Source organism: Aspergillus piperis, assembly GCF_003184755.1.
Source record: "Aspergillus piperis CBS 112811 unplaced genomic scaffold BO85scaffold_7, whole genome shotgun sequence".
In the NCBI taxonomy this organism is placed as follows: Eukaryota; Fungi; Ascomycota; class Eurotiomycetes; order Eurotiales; family Aspergillaceae; genus Aspergillus; species Aspergillus piperis.
In genome coordinates this window covers 361790-388984 of record NW_020291597.1, presented here as the reverse complement: position 1 = coordinate 388984, position 27195 = coordinate 361790, and the positions used below count along the sequence as shown (strand labels likewise).

The window sequence follows — 27195 nt, the reverse complement described above, 5'->3', positions numbered from 1 at the left end:
CCAGTTTTTTATTTCCTGGATTTAATAATATTTTTTTTTCCCTTTTCTAAACTCTTCAGGGTAGTCAGATTGAAAGTTGTGCAGGAGTTGAGAGTCTATTACCCCGTCAATCCTCCCCGGTTGTCTCTTTTCTCTCCTCTTCGTCCTTTTTTTGTTGTTGAAGCACTCGAGAATCCTTTCCCCATCTTGCGGCCTATGGTTCCGTACCGTATCTAGACTCACGTCGATTTTCTTACCCCGCCTTGGAGCGATAAATTGATCGTATGCTCCAGGTACGTAGTCGCCCCCCTTAGCCGTGGTTAGTGTGGATGGAGGTAAAAGGTACCGGGCCACAATCGTTCACTTGTACTTTGCTTTCACCACGGACTTGAAGGTTGGCACTGCTGGTAAGGACCAGGATAAAAAGAACCACAACCACGACCACTTCCTCCTTTTTCCCTCCAATCCCTTTCTCCTCCCCCCATAAAACTATACTTGCTCGGTCATAGCTCAACCTTTCACACCCTCGACACCAACCTTCAACCCGCGCCACTGCTGCTCGGTGCTCCGACCCGTGGCTCGCTGTTTTCTCCTCCTGGCTCGTCTCGTCCAGTGGCCTGAGGTCGACTTTGAACTAGTCCAGAGCTACCTCCCTTAGCTTGCATTAATATTATCCTCCTACGCAACTTACGACTGTACAACCTTGCCTTCTCCTCTTTCCTCCTACCACCGTGCTAACTCTCGGTCCTGATCATCATCTCTTCTTCTCTCTTTCCCCTTCTTCTCTTCCCTTCTCCTCCACAAACTACTACTTAATTGTCACTCTCACTACTTCCCACTACTATCCTCCCTGTTGCTCCTTGCCGCCTTTCTGTCTCCCTCCCTCTTGGCCCACTCTCGATAAGGCTTGCGATCACACCACACCCCATCCCCGGCTGAAGATCGTCATCGGTCAAGCAACGTTGCAGAAGCCACACTGCCACTCCTGTCTGTCTCTGCGACCTGCGCCGCTCTGCGATCCGCACACACACACACACACACACACACACATACTCTCTCACTCTTTCTTTAACGCCCGCGTCCCCCAATCCACCCTTCTTGCGCCGTGACAAGCTCGGGATTAATAAGGGGCCTAACTGTCAACCTAATTCGCTTTGGTCGGGTCGCAGATTATTTTCTGGCCTTCGACGGGCTCTCTCGCTCCCCTTGCTGCTGTGATCGTCGCTCGTCAGTCTCAAGATGCGCTGCTCTTGACGAGATCTGCCCATAGTTACTGGTGCCATTTTGCCTGCCAACGTTATCGGTCTATGGTCACGCTACCGTCTCCCCATCCCGCACACCTCTTGATCCCTTTCATCGCGACTCGACATACAGTGAGGTCATAGGTCTTCTCGAGCGACGTACCGCGAATAACCCCTCCGAATTACCACCACCATCACTCCAAAAAAAAAAGTTATAACTGGAAACGGAAAGAACAAACATATTCTTCTGTTGGTCTGGTGGGATTGCCCCTCTAGGCTCGCCTCGATTCTCGCCTTTCGACTGGTCGCAAAGCGCCATTTTACACAATACCTTCTTTGATTAGACAGAAGCCTGGTCGCTTCGCCTGGAGAACAATCTCCAGTTACAACTGGGACGGATTTTACGATCGGGTCGATTGCTTGTGTTTTATGTTGGATAGACGGTACAAAAAATTGCGTTTTATTCTCTGTTAGATTGGTAAGTGAATCCTCATGCTCCGTGCCTAATACCGCTCGTCCGGGGACAATGTGCTGACTACACGGGGTGGCGCAAACAGACGCGATCACGATTTTCTGCGATTTCTACTTGTCTGGGACGATCGGCGATACCCAAATCTTTATACTGGTTCCGGGCTTGACCTGAATTTGTACTTTTTCCACAAGGTACGTATATATTTCTCAGTATCTATATGTGTGGTTCGCGTTGCGATCGTGGTCCGTGGCCTGGCCTTCCCCGCAATTTCCCCGGAGAGCTATCTACTATATGGTCCCTCGACTGTTCCATTTGTTACCACTGGCCTCGAGCAAGCGTATGACGCGAAGCTCTTAGCTCATCCGAAATAAGTACGGACGAACGGGCAGTTGTGTGCTTTCTCCAGCCTCAGGTTCAGTGGCTCCTCTAAGACAATTTCCCCGGGAAGTTTCTGAACCAGACAGCCCCTGGAATCCAGACATGAAAATAGCATGATCCCATTGAGCGCATGTGAAACGGGATTCTACTGGGTTTTCTGGGTTTTGATCATATGATCCGCAGGAAGCTCCTGAGGCTGGCGTTTTCCAGGCCCATGGGTGGCTGCCCGTCTCGCCACCCACAGCTGCTTCCCCCAAAACTTACTCAGCATACACGAGCTACACCTGGGCTTGTCAGGCTTCCATGACTCTTATTTCCTTTTGCTCGGCGAATCCCATTCCCCGGTTGAATCCCTCGTCCCTCTTACACTTTGACTTTTATATTCCTCCCTCCAGCATTGGACTGTCCCAGCTTTTGTGCATCTACCTCAAACAACCATCAGCCTGGGCTAACTTATCATGCCGCAAGCAATAGCTTATACCTCTAGGAGCTCTTATCTCAGACGGAATAATTTACTCCAGACACGGTGGTTTCTGATTTACTATTAGAGTGTTTTTGCCTCGTTCATTTTCGCCCACTCGCTCTGAATCGAAGGTAACCCCTCCTCTTGGCTGTTATTTGCCGTGCGGCACTTACCGGCTTTGAGTGAATATCTTGGACTTTTCATTGTCTTCTGAAGAGGCCAAGCGTTCGTTACACGGATCGAGTCATTCACGATCTAATATCCTCTGACGTCAGTTGTCTCTGTAAGTGAACCCCAACAATGGCTCTATATATCTTGATCTTATCTCTTTCATCTTGCTCTCCTCTCCGCCTTGCGACGTCTACTTCCTTACTCTCAAACATTTCTTCAAACCACTCCTCTCATCTCAGCCCATGTTGAATTTTCTATCAGTCGGAACTTACTGACAATTTCATGGCCAGTGTACTTTGTGTCTTGCTATACGCCGTCTTCCAGTTTTTATCAAAACATCATGGCTGCGCCACCCGGCAAATCCACTGCGCAGGCGGCCAAGCCTGTCACTTCGTCGACTCCGACCAGTAACGTGTCCGCCAGGCTAGAGAAAACCCACCCTGGCGTTCGCCGATCCACCCCTGATTCCGAGGCTTTGGCGTCCTCTGATGACGATGGAGACCATTCACAGCATGTCGCCACATCTACGAGCATGCCAGCGCCCAAACCTGCTCGCCGTACGTCATGGCTAAATGAAATTCCAGCTACCGCGACCAGAAAGGCATCATTGACCACTAGTGGTCCCTTGTCCACTGGAGCCTCTAACCCAAGCAGTCCTGCTACCGACCAATCTGGATGGACGAACACGAGTCCTGGTATCGGTAGCTCCATTCCCTGGAACCATGTAGGGAACCCTTCCTTTCCCTGGGGCACTGGTATCTGGAATACCGAGTCTCGGAAGGAGCCTCCGCCGCGGCTTGCGGAAATCGTCCCATCTCCGACCATGTCCAACCCCTCTACTGCGGGCAATTATTTCACAGAGGAAATACTGAGCCCTACGACTCGTACGACCGCTGGCGAATCGGCTATCCCATTCTCAATTCCTCTGCATCCGACTCCTAAAACCTATCGGTCGCAGTCATACTCGGTAGGTCAGTTGGATCCTGAGTTCCTGAGCTTCATGGCGAACAAGTCGTCAACACCTTACTCTGGCGGTCGTCCTCGTAACGGCAGCCAATTCTCCGCCTTACAGCATCGGTCATCGCGGCCTAGTCTTCTGGGGGAGCTGGGTCACGACCCCGCTACGCTCGGACGTGTGCGCGAGGATGATGACGATGACGCTGGCAGCCCAGATGGTTCGGACGGTAGCTTTAGCAACTATGCAGCCAACCAAGCCCGGACCATCGAACAGCTGTCAAGGGAAAATGCTCTTCTACGCCAAGCAGCAGGACAGATGGACAACCCAATGAGAGATCGTACCATGTCGTCTGCATCCGCAGCTAGCGGATATGCCATCGGAAGTGGCATCCATAATTTGCACCGTATTCGCGGCAGTGTTCCCGAGGAGACCGACCTGGCGGTAGAAGATCTTGACGAGGTTGGCGATATCCCTGGTTACAATAACATCCATAGTAGCGGTCGGAGAAGACTCTCCGAGCATTCAGCAAACCTCGAGAAGCAGCTCCCCCCTTACACGTCGTTCCAAAACCGAACTCTGGAAAACGTCCGCAAGGCTCATTGGCAAACTTCTCTTGACTTTGGTAGCATTGCGGATATCCCTCAGAGTCGACGTCACTCCTTTGCGGACATTCCTATGCGACACGCTTCTGTCTCAGGGGAGACCCAGGCAGCCCCCAGTACTAGGGCTGGAATGAGTGATAGAGAAGAGGACTATGCGAGCATTGTTGACGGCCCTCTTTCGAATGTTCAAGGCCAGAATCGTGAGTATCCTCGTTTTCATGTGGCCCCTCGTCCCGAGGAACATGAAATGGAGACGGAGTATTTACGAGCTCGTCGATTTGCAGAAGCCTATTTTGCTCGCGACCCAGTTCTCCGCGCCGCCGACGGCCCCGCTTCGATGGCCACGTCCCTCCACCAGGCATACACGATGCCAAACGCCTACGGCCGCCACCAGCCTGGCCTCGCCCATTCGCACCAAAACCAGCTCCTGTATATCGTTACATTCAAATGCCATCGGGCGGATGTCTTCTATATCCAGGAAGATACTGGTCTCCAGGTGAAGCCCGGTGACCTCGTTATCGTCGAAGCCGACCGCGGTACGGACCTTGGCACTATACAGCACGCTAACGTGTCTATGCAAAGAGCCCGGGAGCTAAAACAGCAGTATGCCGAGGAACACTACAAGTGCTTGATGATGTTCTCTAGACAGGGCCAGAATGGGGCCGTGAATGTGGTCAATGCTTCTAGTGGTGTACCCGGCTTGAATAACAGAAGCGCCATTGGCGGCATGGGTCCACATGGTCCGCATGGGATGCAGGACTCTGCTGCCGACATCAAGCCTAAACTAATCAAGAGGCTTGCCCAGAATCATGAAATCTTAACTCTACGTGAAAAGGAAGGAAATGAAGCGAAGGCAAAGCGGGTCTGCCAGCAGAAGGTTACCGAGCATCGGCTGAATATGGAAATCCTTGATGCCGAATTCCAAATGTAAGTTCACTTGTGTCGTTCGGCACAGTCAATCACATGCTAAACAGGACTTTTTCACTAGGGACTGGAAGAAGCTCACCTTCTATTACTTTGCGGACTCCTACATCAATTTCAATTCGCTTGTTACCGATCTTTTCAAAATCTATAAGACCCGCATCTGGATGTCGGCTATCAATCCAGCGTCATTTGTGACGCCCCCCAGTGCTGGCTTGTCAGCTCCAAACCCTCTAGCTTACAACCACGATGCGCAAGCGGATCGCCCTCTTGACGGCCGAATCTACGGTCATCCTCGTGACGCCATGGGCACAGGACGAGACATCGGCGCCAACCAGATGGGGATATTGCGCAATGCTTATGCCGACTCCTATCAGCCGTTCAGCCCAACCTCTCGCCAAACAGAGCTAGGTGGACTCGCTGCTGTGGATCCTTTTTCACCCTACTCGGCGAACAACTATGGCTCTTTGGAATCGGGATACGTTGATTACGGCGCAGGTGCGGGCGCAAGCTCTGGACCCTCCCGCCTACATGCTGCCCCCAGCGAATGGATAAACAACCGTTTCCAGGGCTTGTCCCTGAATTCCTGAGGAATACCATGCGATTTCTCTGTACAAATTGACTCAATACCGCTGTACATCGAAAGCAGCTTTTCTTTCTATCGTCTTCTTCCGCCACCTATGCAAAATTATCCTCCTGTCTCCCAAACCCTAAAGAGGGACCACCCGCTCCGCTTTCATGTATTCAGATTTCACTTTTCTTGTCGTTTACTCGCTGACTTCGCTCTTTTACACCATCACTACATCTCTCTTTTCTAATGTGTTTCCTACAAGAGATTAGAAATCATGTGCAACGGATCAAAAGGAAAGACTCATGACCTGTCGTTAGTGCTGATACTTAATCATAGACTTCGGCTTTGATGGTCTAGAGGCTTGAGCATGTCCGTCTCGGGCTATGCTGCAAGCCATCAGATCATTGCCAATTAAATGGATCGGTTTTCTTCTATTGTCTCCTACTTGCTAATTGTGTATTATGTTATTGCCAAACTGACCCTATATTTACCATCTGCGTGGCTGTGAAGTCTCCATATATAGGCTTGTCAAGATGGGGTTAAGGCTCGTTGCTGTTTACTTTCACGCGAGCATGCCAATTTCAACTCTCATTGATGGGTCCTTAACGATAGAATCAATCTCGTTTGTTTCTGGGCGGTGCATGAGCCAGATGAAGGTAGCTTATGATTATTAGAAAGGGTACAACATTTATGTCTTTCATTTTCAATGCCTATGGTATCACGTAAGAAGAGGAATGGGTCTATCGTAAGTTGCTGAGGTCTAACAGCAAGGATGAGTGTCTGAAGTGGTTGCCTTGTCGCCTTACGGTCGCAAAAAGCGTAGAAAAAAAAGGCTAGTAGTAATAGGGCAGGCGGTATGCCCTAATACCTCAGACATAGTGCGGACGTTGATTGGTTAGAGTGGGGGCTCGCCTAATTCTCTAGCGTCCCACACACAAGGTCGTTGAAGAGACTACTATCTTTGCTCCTCCAACTTTTCAGCTGTGACAACCGACGACAATCGACGACCTGCCACGCCGACAAGGTACGTTTTATCGCGCCCTTTCGCTGTGATTCCTGCTGCGATAAAACGAATCGCTCTGCAGCCATCAAGAAAAAGAAAATTGAGCACGAGAGACTGATATTCCGATTTTCGTCCAGATGGGTGCCCTCAAGTACGTGGAAGAGATCCAGAAGAAGAAGCAGTCCGACGTGATTCGCTTCCTGCTGCGTGTCCGTTGCTGGGAGGTGAGAATTCCCCCCTATATTGCGATCACTTAACATCCCGCCGGGTGCTCGTGTAGTTTGCCATAGGATGCCCTTCTTGAATAGAGAATTGGTGTTACTGGGCGGCTCGAAACGAACTTTTTTCCCTTCGCCGGCGGATGGATGTGGCACAAACAGAGACTTGAGAAAAGCCTCATGTGTCTTGCTATACACTCGTTGAACTTTGCTGAGAGTGCATCAATATAGCTCCGTCAACTGAACGCTATCCACCGTGCTTCCCGCCCCTCTCGCCCCGACAAGGCTCGTCGTCTCGGCTACAAGGCCAAGCAGGGCTATGTTGTCTACCGTATCCGTGTGAGACGCGGTGGTCGTAAGAGACCCGCTCCTAAGGGTGCCACCTACGGTATGTATATTCTATGTTCTGGATCGATTGGAGTCGGATTGAGGCTAATTCGTTTGCGACTACAGGCAAGCCCACCAACATGGGTATCAACCAGCTCAAGTACCAGCGCGCTCTCCGTGCTACCGCTGAGGAGCGTGTTGGCCGTCGCTGCGCCAACCTGCGTGTCCTGAACTCCTACTGGATCAACCAGGACTCCACCTACAAGTACTTCGAGGTCATCCTCGTCGACCCCCAGCACAAGGCCATCCGCCGCGATGCTCGCATCAACTGGATCTGCAACGCGGTCCACAAGGTACGTTATGACTGCTCTTGGGAAGCTCCCCTTAATTACATTTTACTGACCTTGAATGCGTTTTATAGCACCGCGAGGCCCGTGGTCTTACCGCCACCGGCAAGAAGTCCCGTGGTATCAACAAGGGCCACCGCTACAACAACACCCGCTCTGGTCGCCGCCACACCTGGAAGCGCCAGAACACCCAGAGCTACTGGCGTTACCGTTAAATGTAGATGGGGTGTTTATGGGGGTTGTTGGTTATGGGAAAAATTTGATCCTGTGGATGTCACTATTTCGATCAAAACTCGCATCTACGGTGCCGTTCTGGAACTGCTGGGGTGCGAGCATAATGCAACAGATCTTCTGGATCGGATGTTAGCCAAAATACCTTTTTTCACTTTTCTCGGTTTCAACTGTATTGTTCACCTTAACGAAGTATGACGACCACTTTTACCTTTGTTCAACGATCTGCAGCACGTAGGGCGTAGCTAAGGGTATGAGGTGGACTGATCCATGTAGACCGGTTTTTTGCTTCTGCCGATCAGTGCCTGGTGCCTTGGCATGCGATTGAGTTGGAAAGGGACGGCGCGACGCTGTGACTGCACTATAACCCTGTCTGGGAACCTGCGGGGGGCTAGGAGGGACACTGTTGTTGAGTGGTGATGTATGGCTCTGTATTGCAGGACCTCCAAGTCCACCTGGCAGCAAGAGTCTTAGACCCCAGTCGACCAGTGTCGCTGGTTGCAAACCAGTAGGATGGAGCCCAAGAAGAATAAAAATAGTAGCGTTGGCGTTTGTCCCAAAGGCCAGTGAAACCCCGACCGGCGCCCGACGTTGCCTTGAAGCCCACACAGTTCAAGGCCCGTGGTTCGTCCAGTCAGCGCCTATGCAGCTATGCTAGCCGGCCTCAGGCAGCCAAGTCTCGTGCGCCCATCGCAGCTTGCGCATCCGCCGGGCTAAACTGGGTAACTTCCCCCCCTCCTCCTCAAAGGTGGGAAGTCAAACCCACTTCCTTACCAGGACTCATTTCTTGCTCCATCCCTCGTTTTTCTCATCTCCCTTGCCCTGACGTCTTTCCCTTCTAATTCATCCCCTGTTTGACTTCTTTCCGCTTTTGTTCCAGGGGCGCTCTCCATTTCCTCGTCCTCGACCAAGCTCCACGTTACATCCCCCTCCTCTCCTCACGTTACATACTACTACCCCCGAAACTCCCCTCGATACCTTACTCATCAGCTGTTTCTACAATTAGCTACACGCTCTTTCTTTCTTCCTGTTAAAACGGTCTCGACTTAAACAAATCTCCTTGCCACGAACTCCTCTAGCAGAAAACTTGCCTCGTGACACTGAACCGGGATTTACTTATCGTCCACGAACAACGAAGCCCTATCTACCCCTGCTTATCGCAGACCGTACCCTGAGATCTATACACTTTTCTTCGCCTCTTACCACTCCCCCCAATTCGCGTGGCACAACCAGACACAACTTCAAAAACTAAATCCCCTCGAATTACCGAAAGCTGGGGACAGCAAATGTGCCCATATGCCGTCTCGGACCCCATATAACCCATCCTATCCCCCGACCTCCGGCTCCCCGTCTAGTCATATCCGTTCGGCTGCAATTCCCTTCCCGGCAGAAGGAAACTCGCCTCATCGGATACCGCAAGATGGTTCAGGTCTATCGTCCATGACTGGAAATCCGGCGACTTCACCCCCCCATCGTCGGGGACATTCTCGTTCCGTCAGCCATCCGTTCCCCTCACCCTTCGGCGGTATGACGAAGCGGCGCAATCGGTCGATCTCGAAGAAGGATAACTTTTTGTTCGATTCCGATGATGAGGATGACGATGAGGTTACCTACTTGCCGGACCCGAACTCGTCTAGTCCTCGTAAAGGGGCCGCGCGTCCGACTCCATCTGATGAGATGACCTCGGGAAAGTGCATGGTTTGTAACAGTACAGTGCGCTGGCCGCGGAATCTCAAAGTTTTCCGGTGCACGGAATGTTTGACTGTGAATGACTTGGAGCTGTTTGTGGATTCTGGCAAGGCTGGCGGTAATGGCCTTTCGGGGAGTGATGGAAAGGCACCCACCCCTACGGTGCCCCGTAAAGGTATAGATTATCCCCGCTAGGCCCGTATACGGGACAAATAGTGAACTGACTGTGTTTAGCTATGCCGCTTTCTATCGAGCGAACAAAAACGATCCTAGATGATTGTCTTTCCAGGTATCTCCGACAGCTCCTGGAACCTCAGCAGCCCAATTCTACACCAGAGAATCATAGCGGAAAGTACTTGGATGTCGCGCAGGATGAGAATTTATCACAGTCTCCAACTCAGTCGTCCGGGTACTTGTCTGAACCGCGACCTTTGGTGGATCCCCGGGGCCGCAGTTCCTCTACATCCAGTAAGACTGGCAAAACGGAGGGAGTAAGCGGCGTACCGAACTACTCGAAGCCCAACTTGGCTCCTTCCTTTGCGCACGGAGAGAGAAAGGGCTCCGAGATGAGGACCAGAGACGCTCAAAACGCCCCGAGACGTGATCGCTCGCCTCGGAATGCTGCCAGATCAAACGGTCCAGAAGCTAGAGGTCCTACTAGTCGTCCGTACATCTTCAGATCGCTTGAGGAATATATCATCACGTCATTCAAAGGCTGTGACTGTCTGAACAGCTCCTTTACCACAGCACAGCCGGCCCCGCGGAATGCTGTTAACAGCAGCCCACCAAAGCAGAAAGCGGAACCAAGCTCTGCTCAGGCCCCCAGTGAGGTAACATTTGAACCCGATCCGAAGCTACTGCTTCTTGGAGACATTGCAGAGAATTCCTCCTGGTGGATGAACGAAGTAGAACAGATCAGTAGCTCTCATCGGTCCCGCTCGAAAGAGCGCCGGGAGAAGACCTCTAGTTCATCTAGGCCTGTTTCTTCTAGGAGCCCTCGGATTAATTGGGCAGAACTTGCACAGTGGCACCACCTGATCATGACGGCGGGAACTTCATGGGTGGAGCTGTGGTCAACAATGAAGCCTACAGAGATGAAGAGGGAAGAAGACGCCGTTATAGCCCAAAAGTGGACTACCACCGACCTTGCTATGGTTGACAGAGAGATTACAGAGTCGCGCTTACATTTACACCGAACGCTCTTGAAGGCGACCGAGAACCTGCTAAAACGGCCCAGGCGGCCATTAAAGAGGCCCGAGGATACCAGGTTCCTACTGATGCTACTGACGAACCCGTTGATTTACCCATCCAGTTCATCGTTCGCATCTTACAGTCTGGCGCCTTCGGCGGCCCGTGGTGACCGGAGGCCCTCGCACCCGAAAGATGGCACTCCAAGACCAGCTCCTCGGAATCCGAAGCCCCCATCAAAATCCCGCAGCAATGGCCCGGGGCATCATTATGGCATTGTCAAGCGGATATTGGGGCTTTTGGCCAATTTACCGAATGACTGCCATCACTACTTGGTGTCCTGGTTCTCGCGGTTCTCAGCCGGGCAATTTGAGAAGATCGTGGACCTTGTTGGGGGGTTTGTTACTCATCGGTTAATGCGTCAACATGGGAGGAAGCGCAGCGAGTCGACTCAGCACGATGATGACTTGGTGCCCAGCTTCTCTAGTGCCGCGGGCCATACTCCGGCCGAGCTGCATGCGGCGATCAATGGCAGAAGCCCCAACAAAGCAAATGAGCAGCGCGACCAGCCCGTGGTCTACACTGATGACTGGCAGGTGCGAGCTGCGGCGCGAGTGATGTCTCTGCTCTTCACGGCGAACAATGCGAACGTTTCCCGAAAGCCGGACGGCATCCTTGGCCAAGATGCGAGTTCTGTGGCTAGAAGTCAGGCCAGCCGGCGGGGGCATATGATTCCGATCAGTTCCTTTTACAATACACTGCTAGACTATTCCGACCTTGTCGCCGACTTTGAGGCCTGGGAGTCGAAGACGACCAAGTTCTCCTTCTGCCAATACCCTTTCTTCCTGAGCATCTGGGCCAAGATCCATATCCTGGAACACGATGCACGCCGGCAGATGGAGGTCAAAGCTCGCGAAGCGTTCTTTAACAGCATCATGAGTCGCACGGCGATCAGCCAGTATCTTGTGCTGAAGGTGCGCCGCGACTGCTTGGTGGAAGACAGTCTGCGGGGAGTCAGTGAAGTCGTTGGCTCTAGCCAGGAGGAGATCAAGAAGGGACTACGCATCGAATTCCTCGGTGAAGAGGGCGTTGATGCGGGAGGTCTCCGCAAGGAATGGTTCCTGCTCCTTGTCCGGGAAGTCTTTGATCCTCACCACGGTAAGTACACGTTTACTGTCAGCCAAAACATGCAATGAGCCACTTAATTGATTTTTCTTATAGGGCTATTTATCTATGATGACGACTCGCGATACTGTTATTTCAATCCATACTGTTTCGAGTCCTCGGAGCAGTTCTTCCTGGTCGGCGTCCTGCTGGGGCTGGCCATTTACAATTCGACCATCCTCGACATTGCACTGCCACCGTTTGCCTTCAAGAAGCTCCTGGCTGCGGCACCGCTGTCGTCAATTACGCGGCCTACGTACAAGTGCGGCCTGGATGATCTGGCGGAGCTCCGCCCGGCGCTTGCCAAGGGTCTACGGGCGCTGCTTGACTACGAAGGGGACGTTGCGGAGACGTTCTGCTACGACTTTGTTGCGCAGGTTGATCGTTACGGCGAAACAGTGTCGGTACCCCTTTGCGCTGGAGGGGAGAATCGGCCGGTGACCAATGCGAACCGCCGGGAGTTCGTGGACCTGTATGTACACTTTCTCCTAGACACGGCGGTCACACGGCAGTTCGAGCCGTTCAAACGGGGGTTCTTCACGGTCTGCGGCGGCAATGCACTCTCTTTGTTTCGTCCGGAAGAGATCGAGCTACTGGTGCGCGGTTCGGACGAGCCGCTGGACGTGGCGTCCCTGCGGGCGGTTGCCACGTATGACAACTGGTCCAATGCACGGCCAGAGACAGAGCCGGTGGTCCGGTGGTTCTGGGATTTCTTCGAACAGACACAGCCGCAGGCGCAACGGAAGATCCTGTCGTTTGTGACGGGAAGCGACCGCATCCCCGCTATGGGGGCGACGAGCCTGTCGATCCGGCTGGTGTGTCTTGGGGACGAGACAAGCCGATTCCCAACGGCGCGGACGTGTTTCAACCAGCTAGGACTGTATAAATATGAGACGCGGGAGAAATTGGAGCGCATGCTTTGGGATGCGGTGTTGAATAGCGAGGGGTTCGGGCTGAAGTAGAGACGGGAGCAGGACTCCCTTAATTGCGAGCCTTGGCACTGGCGTCTGGGACATCATTCGGGGCATCGGGCATTAACAGCATTAGCACTAGTTTTCATTTTGAGTATTGGGGCGTTTTCTTATTTCAATTCTTGTACGAGGTTTTGGGGGTGGTGAGATTCGTCCGGGGTACATTTGGTAGACGGGGCTGAACCGGGTTGATGGCCTGCGGGGGAAGACAAGATGCATCCGCGGTGTACGGTTGACAAGGCACCGATACGAGCTGTCGGCGGCGGTCATGAGACGGCAGCCACGTAAGTTGAGTTAGCAAAGCCAGTCGGACCGGGAGGAGACGGTACAGTGTCGGGCCATAGCCAAGGGGAATCGGACCGAGAGAGAGAGTGATGTACATAGCAGTTGCCCGAAGATCAGTTAGAGAGGGTCCCGATGTGGATAGATCGTTGGGCGACCAAATGAAAGCGGTAATTACTCGAATGATGCAGGAGGCAGGAGGCAGTACGGAGTAGACAGGAGACAGTCTAGTGTTAGTGCCTCCTCTCGAACTTGGTCAGAGAGAGAGACACAGAGAGAGAGGAGGTGCATGCATGAGAAACAGCGCTAGTCGTGCCGTAGCGAGTGGGGCAGCGGTGAGTTTGTTTTTGTTTCGCGCTGGAAGAGAAGAAGAGCAACAACTCGAGGAGCGATCGTCGGTGTCAGAAGGGAATTTCATACCCCTCGATATGAAGTCACTCATTGATTCCATTCCTCAATAGTAGTAGAACAGAAACACCATCAGGAACCACCACCATCTATCTCTCTGTAAAATGGATACAGAGAGATAGATGGTGGTGGTTCCTGGCCCAGATCTCAATCCAGTCTCTCTAGACTCTAGAGTCGGAAATCAAGGCCACTCGGGAAGATACCACGATGAAGTGGGTGGGGGGGGAATGAAGTCATGCGGATCGTAAGTAGTTTAGTTAGTTACCTAGGCTTGTGGGGGTAGACTAAGCGCCCTTTTTTTTCTTTTTTCTTTTTGTTTCCTTGTGTCGCCCTTAACTCGTTGTAGAATAGAGAGGTTCTGGCGGTTTCTGTGATGAAGTCATAGGTTTGGGTTGCTGGGTTGGTTTCTGGTTCTGATTCTCTTGGGTTCGATTTATGGACCCACTTGTAAGGTAGCTAGTTACTAGCTTCCAGTCTGGGTCCTGGACTTGGACTCCGTAGTGGTTGTTGTTGTTGTTGTTGTTGGTAGTGGTGTCGATGGCAATTGCGGGGGATCATTCATGGCTTGTGTCTGTCTCACTGTGTCTTTGCTTTACCTTAGTACTACTTAGTAGTAGGAATAGTCAGTTGTGACTGGATAGAAAGTAAGTTTGTTAGGTTGGGGGGTGGTGGGAGGGGGGTCACGTACAAGGGTGATAGTAGTGCTATTACCCTATGGGTTGAGTGCATGAAGTGTTTCATAGACGGAATGGAAGGGAATGGAATTGGTCCCATTGTCTCCCGTCGTAGTAGTAAGTGGTGAAGCCCTAGGAGGACAGATCCCCGGAGAAGGAGAACGACAACAACCACCACATCAGGCCATCCCCACTGGGGATTAGTCCGATTTTTTCCCTTACGTAGTATGGTAAGGAAGTTAGTTATTCCTGGTTTGGGATCCTGGTATAGAATAATATGAGTTAGTTAATTTTGGTATTTCTACCCCTCGAGTGGCTGCCATTCAAATAGCCTCGTCTTTCCCTCCTCCTTCTTCTTCTTTCTCGTCTTCATCTTTTATCTTTTATTCATAACTCACTCTTCCATACTTACTCTTCTCTCCCATTTCGCTGTTCCTCTTATTCTTCTTCGTTGATATTCTGTATGTTTTTTCTCGTCTCTTTCTGAGATTCTTGCTTGGGGTTTTGTTGGTTCTTTGCTGACAGTGTCGGTCCCCTGTAGTAGATTATCATTATCATCATGGGTTCCACGCTTCCTCAGACTATGAAGGCTCTTCGGTATGCATCTTGTCCCCGTGTCTAAATAGTTAGTCGGGATGTGGCTAACACAGGTACCAGCTATGACAAGCCAGAGTCGCACAGCATCGCCGAGGTCCCGTTGCCTGAGCTCCGTGACAACGATGTCCTGGTATGTCCTTCCCTCCTCTTCCATACATATACATACCATATACCTCTAACAATTCTCCCTTTTCCCTCACAGATCAAAGTCAAGGCCTGCGGTGTCTGCGGAACCGATCTGCATATCCACGAGGGTGAATTCATCGCAAAGGTACCATAACCCCCCCCCAACCCTCCCACACCCCCTCTCGCAACCCACTCACAAGAATTTGTTGAATAGTTCCCCCTCGTACCCGGTCACGAAACCGTCGGTGTCGTCGCCGCCGTCGGCCCCAAAGTCAAGGGCTTCAACATCGGTGACCGCGTCGTCGCTGACAACTCCGAGCTCTGCGGCGAGTGCTTCTATTGCCGTCGCGGCGATGAGCTGTTCTGCGAACACTTCGAGGCTCACGGCGTCACCATGAACGGTGGCTTTGCTGAGTATTGCGCATACCCTGCTGGCAGGGTATTCAAGATCAAGAACCTCTCGGATGTGGATGCCACGTTGTTGGAGCCGGCCAGCTGTGCCGCGCATGGTTTGGATAAGATTGCGCCCAAGATGGGGTCGTCGGTGTTGTTGTTTGGAGCTGGGCCGACTGGTTTGGTATGTTCCTCTCCCACTTTGATCTGGTTGAAAAGGTAATGAAGTGGCGCTAACGATGAATGCGTAGATCCTGGCTCAGTTGCTCCGCCAATGCGGTGGCTGCCGCGTGGTGGTTGTTGCTCCTGAGGGATTGAAGATGGATCTGGCCAAGTCGCTGGAGGCAGGTGACGAGTATGTTGCGCTGTCGCGACAGGATCCTAGCGCGCAATTCCAGAAGCTGAAGGAGGAGAACCCCTATGGGTTTGACATTGTTGTTGAGGCCACGGGTAGTGTTAAGATCCTGGAGGACTCGATCAACTATGTCCGCAGAGGTGGAAAGCTGGTGGTATATGGTGTTTATTCCAACAAGGACCGCGTGTCTTGGCCTCCTAGCAAGATCTGTGAGTATCCCTCTATTCCTCTTAAGTCGTGAGGTGGACGTGGTACTGATGATGGTGATGATAGTTGGTGATGAGATTACCATCCTGGGTAGCTTCTCTGAAGTGTACAAGTTCCCTGCGGCGATTGACTACCTCGACTCCGGCAAGGTCAAGGTCAAGGGCATCGTCAACAAGACGTTCAAGATTGATCAGTGGGAGGAGTGTCTGGCGGCGATGAAGAACAAGACGGCCATTAAGGCGGCGATTACTTTCGATTAAGTTAGTGCTGGTCACTAGGTGTATATAGTAATGAGTTATGTTTGATATGAAGCTGTACTTCTTGCAGATGATGTTAGGAGTAGTAGTAAGTTTTAAATGACATTCCAGTTGGTACTATTAATGTGGGTTCACAAGGTATATATATATGGAGTGAGTACCCGGGGAGTCATTCTGACGTAGATCTCCACCAGGACTGTATTTAAACCAAACCAGGATAACGAGGACCTTGAGGTCAGAATAGACGTAAGATTAAATGAAATAATTGCATTAACTAGCTAGTACAGTAGCTAGTTATAGCTATAGCTAGGTTCAACTCCGGTTGAACCGCCAGCCGATAAAACCAAGCGCAACTTATCGATAAGAAAGATTCTCCACACCAAGCTCTCCTCTCCTCTCCCATCCATCCATCACCTCACAACTTACCTACCTCCATACCACCTCCTCAACACACACACCTAAACCACACCCCCAATTTCAATCCCCACCATTGAAAATGGTCAAACCCCTAACCTTTAAAGGCGACAAGCCCAAGAAACGCAAACACACCTCCACCTCCACCTCTGATGGCTCCCACCCATCCAAAAAACAATCCACATCCACCAGCCTCACAACCCAACAAGAAGACCCCTCTGCCACCGAACACCACGACGAAAACACTCTCTCAGACCAATCCTGGGTATCCGCCGACACGAGCAGCGACATCTCGGGCCCGATTCTCCTCATCCTGCGCACCACACCACCCACGTGCCTCGCGACCGACGCGCACGGCACCGTCTTCGCCTCTCCGCTGGAAAACATGATCGAGGGGGATCCTCGGACCGCGGAACCGCATGATGTGCGACAGGTTTGGATCGCGAGTAAGATTGCGGGCATTGAAGGGTGGAGTTTGAAGGGGTCGAATGGACGGTATGCATACATACCCTTTCCCTTCCCCTCTATATTCTGTAGTATTATTTTTATTTTTGTGGATGATGATGGGACCAGCTAATGAGATATTCATGGAATAGGTACCTGACCAGCGACAAACACGGCATCATGTCCGCCAATGCCTCTGCCATCTCGCAGCACGAGATATATACGATTAATGAGAGTGGGGTTGGGGGTGGAGGGTTCTTTGTTTTTGGGACGGGGACGGGGGCTTCCTCGTCTTCTGCTGCGCAGGGGCGTGATGGTGTGGATGATAAGGAGAAGGAGAAGAAGAAGCAGACGTATATTGTTGCGCGGACTGTTACGTCGAAGACGACCGCTTCTGGGACGAAGGTGGAGGTTCGTGGCGATGAGACTAATCTCGATGATGGGGAGGAGGGTGACGGGGGGACGAATATTCGGGTGCGCATGCAGGCGCGCTTCAAACCGCGCATTCAAGCGAGTAAGGAGATCAAGGCGCGGGAGAAGATTGGGAGGAAGGAGCTGGAGGGCATTGTGGGGAGACGGTTGGATGATGATGAAGTGAAAAGGTTGAGGAAGGCGAGGAAGGAGGGTGATTTTCATGAGACCGTGTTGGATGTTAGAGTCCGGGGGAAACATGATAAGTTTGCTTAATTTTTTTTCTCTCTATTTTTCTATAGATGGATGGGTTTGTTTGTCATGTACAGTCTATTCTATCATGAGTGTTATGTAAGTCTAGGGCTGTGAAATGTCTATCTAATGAGGTTGTAGCCATGGGTCTTCCGGTGGAAATCTGAACCAGCTGCTTGGGAGCACGCTTTTCTTGCACAGTGGACAGAGACTGCTGCTCTGCGTTAGGGATGTGTCGATGCACGGTGGGTGGTAAATGTGTCCGCATGGCAGCTCGCGCACTGCTGATAAATCCCGCTCAAAATCATCCAGGCAGATCGCGCACGTCGTCTGCTGTCGGCTGAGTCGGTTCTTGTGTTGCACATAGGCGTCTGGCTGACCTGCTATTGTCGCCTGAGAGGGTCGTCTGATGGACTCGCCGTCTATTGCTTTTTCCGCCTCATCGTCCGTCTCACGAATTGCGACGGTGGGGGTCTTAGGGTCCTTGTCTTCAGCAGCATGTTCAGTGATTCGTGGTAGATGCCCCGGCGTGGAGTTCTCATTGATCGATTCGTCGTCGTCACCACCGCCCATGTAGATGTAAATGGGCATCGTCTCCAAAAATTCTGGTGGAACCTTGATGTGAAGCTGGGCTAATTGCTCCAGGTCTGCTTCTCCGGCTTCCAGGCGGCGCTGGAGCTCCCGCTGGTGCCGCCTGTGCACCAGCTGGTAGAATAAAAGAAGTATAATAGTAAGGACGAGAACAGTCCCCAGAATGGCGAGAATGAACCCCCATATACTGGGCATCTTCTTTCCGCCACTATCTGCGGAGCATGTCAGCTTCTTACTTCAACGCCGTGACAACAAAGCCTACCTATATCTATGACCGCAAATAGTCGAGAAGCTCCTAACGACGATAATGGAGTTAGATTGTCTGGGTCATCGGGATTCGGCACACTCCCGTCGCGTGACAGCTGTTCCATCAAGGTAGCACCCGCCGCGCCGGGGATTCCGTACACCGGGAAGTTGCTCTGCGATTGCCAATTAGTGCTGCCTCCCAGCTGCCAGGCCGGGTCATTTGCCGATGGCGGTTTTGTGTCATCGTTAGATGGCAGAAAAAAGAGCAGCGCGTCTGGCACGGTGCCCTGCGAGACATCTAGAAAGGCCTGCGAACATTCGTCGCTTATCCAAGGTGCCAGCCCGATCACACGGCCGTCGAACGGCGTGACGCCTTGTAGGCGGGTGACATTGGCCGGGATATACGGTTCAGTGGCATTGTTGCACGGATCTTGAGTTCCGAGGCTGGGAACAAAGAGAAGACCCTGAATTGAGCCTTTGTCCGGGGCTTTTTGTTTCGACAGGGTCTGAACGGTATCGTCAAGCTTGAGAGAAAAGATCGCACTCTCCTAAAGGGCACAGTCAGCTTCTCGTACACGACTTTCATGGTGTCTGACGCACGTTTAGAGCGATGGTAGTGTTGGACGGATCAGCAAAGAGCGTCGCAACCGTGGTGAGCGATTTGGCAGCTAGATAAGAGGCATATCAGCGATCGCTCAGATATGGACAGTGAGACATCCACGGAAGGATGAACAGGCAGCACGATCGAAGGAATGTGCAGCATTCTCTGAAGCAAGGGGAGCATACTCATGGTGTGACACGGTCGTGCGACCAGCACGAGACCCGTGGACAAGAGGAATCCAGCAGTTTAAAATCCAAGTCCAGGGAGCATCGTCATCCGCATTCCGATCCGATCAAGTTGAGAGTCGACGTCAGACGCACGATGCCTACTGCAATGGGAGAGTGTGCGAACAGAGGCAATCTATTATCTCGTCTATGGGACTTGTGGGAAGAATGCTGACAGGTCAGGTCCATTCGACTGCCCGTCGCGGATAATTGCGGCGGCCACCTGTACCAAGGCCACGACCATGCAGAAAAATCTGCAGTTTGCTGTGGTACTGCTTGTGTGCTGGCTCTTCGCAGATCAAATTTGCCTGTCCTGGCCATCCTGGGTCGTCTGTATGCCGTTTGCAGTGAATGCGACGTTTGCGGCATGAACCGAGCAGGGTTACTCTTGAAGGTCTAAAAATAGCCAGAATGAAGATAGATGGTGATGCTTAGATGCAAGCATCCTACCCAAACCGGCCATGACATTACGATTGGTTCGGCCAATGGTGAAAAGTCAAGGAAGGGCCCAGCTGTAGTCTGTACTACCTCGCTGTGTCAAGAGTAGAGGCGATCACTGCAGTGCGATGGAGTAAACTACGGTTAGCATGTATGCCTTGTAGATCCTCCACTTCTCCATGTCGGTGGATCCGAGTTGGGTTTAGCGTTTCACCTCTAATTAGTTTGTTTACTATGCATCGTTTGCACCTTTTGTATTTGAATCATGTGATATGGTTCCCACGTGAGATCACATGTCCTCTCACGTGGAGACGGGCATCTCGAGATCAGCATCTCCAGCATCACCATCAACAACAACAATCAGACTACTACTCAATTGAGACGGTGCTGAGCTTGTCTGCAAAGACAGGAACGATAGCTCTGAATCTGCGTGCTTGAGTGAGCGCGTTGACCGCAGGCCCCCGATCCGAGCATGAACACTATGAGCTATTAGTCCACGCGCTTCCAGACCACATCAGACTGCCAATCCCTCCGCGCATCGCATATTGTCCAACAGCTTTTCACCAAAACTCACACCTCAAATATGCCCTCCGCAAACAAAGGCAAAGGCAAAGGCCGCGAGGCTCGTCCATCCCGAAGTCGCAACACTACCCCGAACTCCAGCTTCAGCGCCGGCCCGACCGCCTCCGCCCCGCTCCACAGCTACCTCGACAACGATGTCTCCAAGCTGATGATGACCGGCTCGACCATCCAGTATGGAGAATTGCTCGAGCGCATGGGTGGAGTTGGCCCGATTCCCGATTCCAAGTCACTCGAGTTGTTGATGGAACACCTCAAGACCCTGAGCCAGCTAGCCGAAACACGAGGTGACGCATGCAATGCCGGCATCAGAGAGCTATCACAGAAGCGCAAGGAGGTCGTTGAAGATCAAGAGTCAGCCGAGCGAGAAGGGACCGATCGAGTGAAGATGAAGCGAGAAGCCGATGACGAGGAGGAAGAGAAGGTACTAAAGGGAGGCAAGCTAAAGAGGCGCAAGGAACGCGGAAGCAGTTCCAAGGAGGAACGTCCGCTGACTCACGGTGCTCATGATGTTGCGCGACAAGACGGTGCTGAGACGAAGGTGGAAGGAGGTGAGTTTATCCTTCACTCCGTATTTGCGATGAAGTGTAGCTTCTCAAGTCTACTCATCATGCGCCTTGATCCTATGCTAATTCATGCAGCCGCATCCCCAGCTTCCAAAAAGTCCAAGAATGCTGCTTCCGAAGAGGCCTCGTCTCTATCCCCCACATCGCGAAGATCTCCCCAACCAGCTGCCGATGAAGCGGCCGAGGATGCAGGGTCGCCCGGATCGGACGATAGCTCCGAGTCACACCAACCTGAGCCCGCGCCGGCCGTGCCACAGGTGCAAGTGTTCGGTCCCAACCCGCTCAAATTCGATGACCCCACCATATATCACATCCGGGAGGTTACTCCAGACATGACCGATGAGGAGAAAAAGGCCATCTACAGCGTCGCCCGCTTCCCCTGGAGTGATTTAAGCCATCTGATGGCAGGTTCCCCTCCGGATCGCGATTTCAGCAGCTCCAAGCCCGCGAGTCAAGTCAACGCCAACACATTCCTCGCCTATATCGATCCATACGTCCGACCCTTGACAGAAGAAGACATAGCGTTCCTTAAAGAGAAGGTGAGCTCTCCAATCGACCTCGCCAAGGCCCATCGCTCACCCACCCAGGGCGATCGCACGACCCCCTTCATCATGCCTCGACGCGGAAAGAAACACTACACCGAAGTATGGGCCGAGGACGACGGGCTCATGAACGTCGACCAACCCAACGGCGACAAAGAGCGGCTACCGCTCAACCAAGGCCGAGGAAACATCGACCAAGTGACCGACGAGACCGTCGAAACCGACAAAGTCTCCGTCGGCCCTCTCGTCAGCCGACTCTACTCACTACTCCGCTATGAGCATAGAGCTCTCCCCGATGAATCCGCCCCTAACGCCAACGGCTCCGTCAACGGCGACATGGCGAACGGCCCCATGAACCCTGACTCCATGGACATTGACCACCCAACCGGCGAGACCTCCAACGAAACCAAACCTCTCCCCTCCGCAACCGCCTTCCCGGACTCCTCCCCCAACAACTTCAAAGTCCCCGCCGCCAAGCTCGACCACTCGCAGCTAGACGAGCGCCTGAAAGCCGAACTCCGCCACGTCGGTTTCCTCGGCCCAGACGACAACCCCGACTACGACGCCCACTACGACGACGACATCGCCCAACGCCTCCGCCTCCTCCAAAGCGAGCTCAAAAAACAAATGATCATCAACAGCGCTCGCAAGACCCGTCTCCTCGACATCGCCCGCGAACGCATGGCCTACCAGGAGTACATGACCATCCACGACGACCTGGACTCCCAGGTCCAACAGGCCTACCTGAAACGCACCCGCACCCTCGGAAAAAGCAAAAAGGGCTCCCAGGCCAAACACCGTCCCGGTGGCGCCGGCGGCGGCAGCCATGTCGTCAGTGCTGCAGGCGTCGGCCGTCCCGCGATTGGTGATGTTGCCCGCACGCTTATGGATCGACGTAAGCGGTGGCGCGATTGCATCGGTCTGGTCTTCAAGGATAGTAAGACTAGTGTTCCTGGGAAGAATGAGTCAGTCTTTGAACCATCATTGATGGCGGAGGTTGAGAAGGCCGAGGTGGAGGGCTGGGATGAGGAACAGGAATGATCGATCGATGCATCCATTCCTTGCTTGCTTGCTTGCTTGCATGTCTTCCTGCCCGCTTATTCCGGTTTTCGTTTCGATGTACATATTGCGTTTGTTTTGTCTGGTTCCTTCTTTGGTTGATATCTTAGCGATGATTGAGTAGGGGATTTTTACCTTTTGGTTTAGCTTTGGGTTATGGCGTTGGGGAGGGATGAATGAATGGATGGATCGATATGATCGGGATGTTTTACTTGTGAGGTAACATATACTCAGTGTATCAGCTGGGAAGATACTTGTCTCTCTATATATAGATTAGGTAACGAGGATTAATAACACTCTACTTCATTATTGTAATTCTCCTACGTGACTTGAAATGAATATTACTGAAATAGGTGTATTTAATGTATATTGGTAAGTAATAATTTAGCAAATCGGGTATCAACATAAACAAAGCAAGCTAGAAAGGAGTAGAGGTAGTAATTATCGATGCAATATGAGCACCTCTCCCGGGAACCTCTTCAACCGCGCCGTCAACTCCCTCTCGCTGATCTCCAACTCTGTACAGATCTGATCGAAACAATGCATCCCATCGAGATACTTCGACAGCGTTTTGTCATCAATATCATCTTCCTCTTCCTCACCTTCGAGAGTCACGATCGTGGCCGGCCGACTTCCACTGTAAACTGAGGTTGAGTGATGACTCGGCCCACCATCGTGCTGTGCAATCGGAGCCGGGTCGTCTCCCGCACTAGTGGCGTACGGACTATTCGTGCCTGTGCCGGGCCCCCGCGACGATGGACCGCTGGGTGGATGTAATGAGGGCGAGCTGTGGTGATGATAGTGAGAGGATTTCATGGGTGGTGCTGGGTTTCCTGTTGCTATGGCGTACTTGTGCACACGGTAAATGAAGCCCTTGATGACGCCGAAAGTGATGAAGCGGCGGATGTCGATGTGGGCGAGTTGTCGACTGTGTTGGAGGTACCATTGTTTGACGCTTTGGCCTTGCTTGAGACTGGCGTAGAGCTCCACGAGGCCGACGCCGTCGACGAGTTGGGGCTCGGTGGGATGTGTGTCTGTGGTAGTGGCGGTGTCGTCGTCGGTGGCTGTTCCTGGAGCCGGCGACGTGGTTCTGCTGCTGCTGGCTTGGATGGTGCCGGCGCTAGGACTAGGGCTAGGGGTTCGACTAGGGCTGCGGCTGGATATCGTGATCTCGCTGGCGCTACTGGCTGTGAGAGGTTGACCGACTGGGGGCCAGACGGTGTCGGGATCGTAATGCGGGGGATACCCCGGGGTCAGGGCGGCCGAGGCAGCGGTGATTGGAGAGGCAAAGACGGTGTTGACGTAACGGGCGCATTCCTGCTGCATTTCTTCGTCCGTGGCAATTGTGGAGCTGAATTGGGCGGTTGGGGCATAGATGGCTGAGAAGGAGAAGATGTCGAGGAGGAACAAGCAGCCGTAGTAGAGCAGGTGACGAATGGCGCGGCAGGTTAGGGAGAAGTCTGTGTCGGCAAGAATGGAAATAACCCGAACGCTATTGACGCCATTGATGTGGGGGACGATCTGGAGGGGAAGTTCAGCTGGCTGCGATGCAGCGAGAGGCGCAGGTATGAACGTACTCGTTGCATGGTCAGATCCCAGTTCTCATCCATGAAGGTCTGGTAGCGGACCGTGAACAGCGGCACATGCCATGCCTTAACAGGCGGCGGGGCGGGATAGATGGGGAAGAGCTTGATGTTAAGGGTGTTCAGCTCGTCTAGGATCTCCGGGGTTAGCAGCTGAGATTTGGGCAGACGCGCAGTGGACTGAAAGGGTAGGCGTTACCGATTGGGATCATGCACTCGCAGTAATTGTTCAGATCCTCCATCAGCGTCTCACACAGGCTGTATACCTTTCCCTCACCGGATTTGGAATGATCTCGCGATAGGAAGCCATTCTGCTCCTCCAATCCATGCATCAAATCGGCCAGCTTCTGCACGACACTCTTGTAGGTGCTGAAATCCTCATCCTCCGACAGCACCACGCAGAAATTGAAGATGAACTCATTCCGGTCGTATCGCAGGGACTTCATACAGATCGGATAGCCCAGGATGCGGTAGCCATTGGTGCAGACCTGGATCAGGTTCCCACACAGCTCTTGCCGGGGAATGACGAAGAAGGAGATGTCGGAGAAAGTGAGGAAGAGGGGCTGCGAGGGGGCAGTTGCGGAGGGGACAATCGCGCCATCGGGGACTTGGTGGACGACCTTGGGCCCTGAAGCAGTCAGCAAATGACATTGCATAAAACTTTTAAATAAAATTGGGCTGCTTACCTTCCTGTGTGTCGAATTTGCTGTAGAAGATGGCTTTGATCATGGTGGAATGGGAGACATCGAGAAGGAAGGGGAGGGGGGGAAAGACAGACAAGTTCGCGGGGAGCTGCGGGGAGCTTCCAGCCCAACGCGGAGTTTCCAGCAAATAAGCATCCATCCGCCGACCGCTAACTGTTAATCGCCCCCTCACTCTTTGGGATATTCACAACGCTCTCAGATCATATTATATGTTTATATAAAATTATTCTCTATTTTGTGTGTTACCGCATTCTTCTAATCTGCAATTTATTTCGACTTTAAAGAAAAGACGATCAACGAAGGCGCATCTATGTGCAAATGGTGCCGCATGTGGCCCAAAGGGGGTATTACAACTGTAGAAAGTGGGAAGAAAAGAAAAAGGAGGACGCGCAGAGTCACGGGAAATCTATACGGTCGAAAGAGGAATCGGAGATGTGAGAAGCAGAGCAATGAGCAATATCGCCAAGGAAGATATCCACCGAGGATGCGCCGCAAATGCATGAATCAGAGTAGCCGGACCCATTTCGCTAAATGTTGAACCTCGCAAGGAAAGGAAACCGCAGTCGACTGCCGTTCTATCGGGCTGTCCGTGACGACGAATGAGCATAACGCTGGATACCCCGGCTGGACAGCATGGACGGGGTGGGGAGAACGAATGGCTCTGAAAGTGAGGCAGATGATCGACCGCCGACCCTTCCGACGGGCGGCATTGGAGGAGACGTATCGTATAGGTAACCCAGTGGCTGACCCATCCGGATCGCACTGAGCACGTCGGTGTAGCTCCCTCGCTCCCCGGCTTCCTTCAGCCACTGCTCCCAATCCTCGTCCAGTGACACGTCTGCCCCCTGCTCGCGGGCTGCGGTCGCCGCTATGAGGCGATGGTTCAGCTCGACTCCGCAGCTTTCCATTTCGTCATCGCTTGAATCTTCCTCCTCTTTCTCTTCCACAATGCAATCGATCCCCCGGTCATCGATCAAGCTGCTGGTAGAGCGCACGGTCTCGAATGTCACCACCGGGTATTCCGGTTCTGGCAAGAATTCATCCTCCTCCTCCTCCGTCTCATCCTCGTAGTGGACCTCGATCGATGGGAGGGGAGAAGGAGAAGCGGGTCGAATATTGTCTGCCGTAGTATCGCGGACTTTGACTCCCTCTTCCTTCTCGTAACGCTCGCGAGCCGATTTGGTGCCCTCCCAGCGGCAGAGGGAAGAGATCTCAGTCTCCGTAAGACCAAGCTCGTCAAACGCCCGGAACAGTCTTCGGTGCCATGGAAAACGACCGAGCCTCATGCGGTGTGGGCCATAGGAATAGTCAAGTCCCGGATACTGAGCCTCGGGGCAGTCAAGCGATCCATAGAATGTGGATGTTTCGACTCGAACTTCGGGGACCAGGTTGCGGGTAATATGTGCTGAGAATGTAGCCGGGTCACTCGCGCGCGGGCGCGGAAATAATGTGCTGTGCACTATTTGGGCCAGCGAAGGCTTATGCATGGTGATGGCGATGGCGGTGTTGACAGTAAGAGTTGGAGACGGGGAGCGTTGATAAGGGACGGAGGTATGTAGTAGTATACCAAGGAGAAGTATAGAAACAACTCGGAAAGAAAGGGATGTTGATTAAAAGATGGGGGGTGAAACTTGGAATGTGGAAAGGAGGGGAAGGGAATAAGTGAAGGCTAGTAACAATAAAATAAATGAGAGTTTGGTCGTTCAATAGCGGAAAGGCAAGGAATGAATCGAGGGCAGGAGATGCAAAAAAGGGACTGTGAATGCAAATAGATCTGGTTCCGGACGGGGGCCGTTGGGGATCGTCGGGCAATAGTGGAAAACGGGGACGGGCTAGAAAAGGAGATATGCCGCGATGCAGTCGTCAGATCTCGCCACGGTTTCAGCCACGGCCCGCATTCAAATATTTAATTAGTGAAACGGTCGTTAAGGCGGGTAGTTATAATTGCTTAAGGGGAAGGCCGACGCAGAAAAGGCATGCCTCCACCAGATCAACACATGGAAACCCGGTCCACACGTGGGTTCAAATTGGAGATGAAGATGAGGGTGGGTATGGGACGCTGATGACGATGACCCCCAGACTCTATTTATTCCTCCTTATCGGTTCGACTTTGGGATCGTTGGGCTCTTGGTGAAAGGTGTTGTAACACGCCAAATGTCTTAACTTCAGGTACCGTTAGGACCCAAAGCCTAATCCGTCAGTTCTTGTCACTTAGACGCCTAGTAAGAATGGCCCATGGTGATGACGATGATGATGATCGCTGTCGTCCGTAGGGCTGTTCCCGATCCAGGAAAAGCAGGGAAAAGAAAGCGTTAGTGATGATTTTCAGAAAAGAAAATCAAGCCCGG

At 52.4% G+C, this 27195-nt stretch overlaps 9 protein-coding genes across 9 annotated transcripts; 6 read left to right on the top strand and 3 right to left on the bottom strand.

The window, feature by feature from the left end:
• Window positions 1-3044: 3044 nt before the first annotated feature.
• Window positions 3045-5775, top strand: BO85DRAFT_369675 (uncharacterized protein; the record flags this gene model as incomplete). Its single annotated transcript, XM_025655932.1, has 2 exons — window positions 3045-5191; window positions 5253-5775. 2 exons carry the CDS (start codon window positions 3045-3047, stop codon window positions 5773-5775), a joined length of 2670 nt encoding a protein of 889 aa, XP_025516305.1.
• A 715-nt stretch (window positions 5776-6490) lies between these two features.
• BO85DRAFT_477086 (60S ribosomal protein eL15) lies at window positions 6491-8113 on the top strand (the record flags this gene model as incomplete). Its single annotated transcript, XM_025662816.1, has 6 exons — window positions 6491-6501; window positions 6738-6780; window positions 6897-6983; window positions 7209-7365; window positions 7431-7657; window positions 7726-8113. 6 exons carry the CDS (start codon window positions 6491-6493, stop codon window positions 7864-7866), a joined length of 666 nt encoding a protein of 221 aa, XP_025516304.1. The 3' UTR covers window positions 7867-8113.
• An 846-nt stretch (window positions 8114-8959) lies between these two features.
• BO85DRAFT_273849 (HECT-type E3 ubiquitin-protein ligase) lies at window positions 8960-12947 on the top strand. The gene is made up of 3 exons (XM_025655123.1): window positions 8960-9746; window positions 9806-11917; window positions 11981-12947. The coding sequence occupies exons 1-3, from the start codon at window positions 9179-9181 to the stop codon at window positions 12883-12885; spliced, it is 3585 nt and encodes a 1194-aa protein (XP_025516303.1). The 5' UTR covers window positions 8960-9178; the 3' UTR covers window positions 12886-12947.
• Window positions 12948-14620: 1673 nt separating this feature from the next.
• On the top strand, window positions 14621-16196 carry BO85DRAFT_419033 (zinc-dependent alcohol dehydrogenase family protein; the record flags this gene model as incomplete). The annotated part of the gene is made up of 5 exons (XM_025657839.1): window positions 14621-14855; window positions 14916-15126; window positions 15196-15558; window positions 15626-15938; window positions 16003-16196. The coding sequence occupies exons 1-5, from the start codon at window positions 14818-14820 to the stop codon at window positions 16194-16196; spliced, it is 1119 nt and encodes a 372-aa protein (XP_025516302.1). The 5' UTR covers window positions 14621-14817.
• A 410-nt stretch (window positions 16197-16606) lies between these two features.
• Window positions 16607-17766, top strand: BO85DRAFT_448441 (uncharacterized protein). The gene is made up of 2 exons (XM_025659935.1): window positions 16607-17102; window positions 17204-17766. Exons 1-2 carry the CDS (start codon window positions 16690-16692, stop codon window positions 17736-17738), a joined length of 948 nt encoding a protein of 315 aa, XP_025516301.1. The 5' UTR covers window positions 16607-16689; the 3' UTR covers window positions 17739-17766.
• Window positions 17767-17789: 23 nt separating this feature from the next.
• BO85DRAFT_512460 (RING-H2 finger protein) lies at window positions 17790-19223 on the bottom strand (the record flags this gene model as incomplete). Its single annotated transcript, XM_025664654.1, has 3 exons — window positions 17790-18517; window positions 18568-19099; window positions 19152-19223. Coding segments are annotated over 3 exons (1281 nt in total), but the record flags the coding sequence as incomplete, so codon positions are not given.
• Window positions 19224-20115: 892 nt separating this feature from the next.
• On the top strand, window positions 20116-22873 carry BO85DRAFT_477081 (histone acetyltransferase NGG1). The gene is made up of 2 exons (XM_025662815.1): window positions 20116-20944; window positions 21035-22873. The coding sequence occupies exons 1-2, from the start codon at window positions 20398-20400 to the stop codon at window positions 22540-22542; spliced, it is 2055 nt and encodes a 684-aa protein (XP_025516299.1). The 5' UTR covers window positions 20116-20397; the 3' UTR covers window positions 22543-22873.
• Window positions 22874-23001: 128 nt separating this feature from the next.
• BO85DRAFT_370207 (nitrogen permease regulating protein NPR2) lies at window positions 23002-24872 on the bottom strand (the record flags this gene model as incomplete). Its single annotated transcript, XM_025655951.1, has 4 exons — window positions 23002-24081; window positions 24138-24274; window positions 24343-24771; window positions 24830-24872. 4 exons carry the CDS (start codon window positions 24870-24872, stop codon window positions 23002-23004), a joined length of 1689 nt encoding a protein of 562 aa, XP_025516298.1.
• Window positions 24873-25204: 332 nt separating this feature from the next.
• BO85DRAFT_273735 (uncharacterized protein) lies at window positions 25205-26471 on the bottom strand. The gene has a single exon (XM_025655121.1). It carries the CDS (start codon window positions 26332-26334, stop codon window positions 25423-25425), a length of 912 nt encoding a protein of 303 aa, XP_025516297.1. The 5' UTR covers window positions 26335-26471; the 3' UTR covers window positions 25205-25422.
• Between the last annotated feature and the right edge of the window lie 724 nt (window positions 26472-27195).

Excerpts from the sequence above, each read along its gene's own strand:
- BO85DRAFT_273849 (XM_025655123.1), top strand. The coding sequence starts at position 9,179 with ATGCCGTCTCGGACCCCATATAACCCATCCTATCCCCCGACCTCCGGC. Across the intron at positions 9,747-9,805 it reads CCCTACGGTGCCCCGTAAAG|CTATGCCGCTTTCTATCGAG; the intron begins GTATAGATTATC and ends GACTGTGTTTAG. Across the intron at positions 11,918-11,980 it reads AGTCTTTGATCCTCACCACG|GGCTATTTATCTATGATGAC; the intron begins GTAAGTACACGT and ends TTTTTCTTATAG.
- BO85DRAFT_448441 (XM_025659935.1), top strand. The coding sequence starts at position 16,690 with ATGGTCAAACCCCTAACCTTTAAAGGCGACAAGCCCAAGAAACGCAAA. Across the intron at positions 17,103-17,203 it reads TTGAAGGGGTCGAATGGACG|GTACCTGACCAGCGACAAAC; the intron begins GTATGCATACAT and ends TTCATGGAATAG.
- BO85DRAFT_477081 (XM_025662815.1), top strand. The coding sequence starts at position 20,398 with ATGCCCTCCGCAAACAAAGGCAAAGGCAAAGGCCGCGAGGCTCGTCCA. Across the intron at positions 20,945-21,034 it reads TGAGACGAAGGTGGAAGGAG|CCGCATCCCCAGCTTCCAAA; the intron begins GTGAGTTTATCC and ends TAATTCATGCAG.
- BO85DRAFT_273735 (XM_025655121.1), bottom strand. The coding sequence starts at position 26,334 with ATGCATAAGCCTTCGCTGGCCCAAATAGTGCACAGCACATTATTTCCG.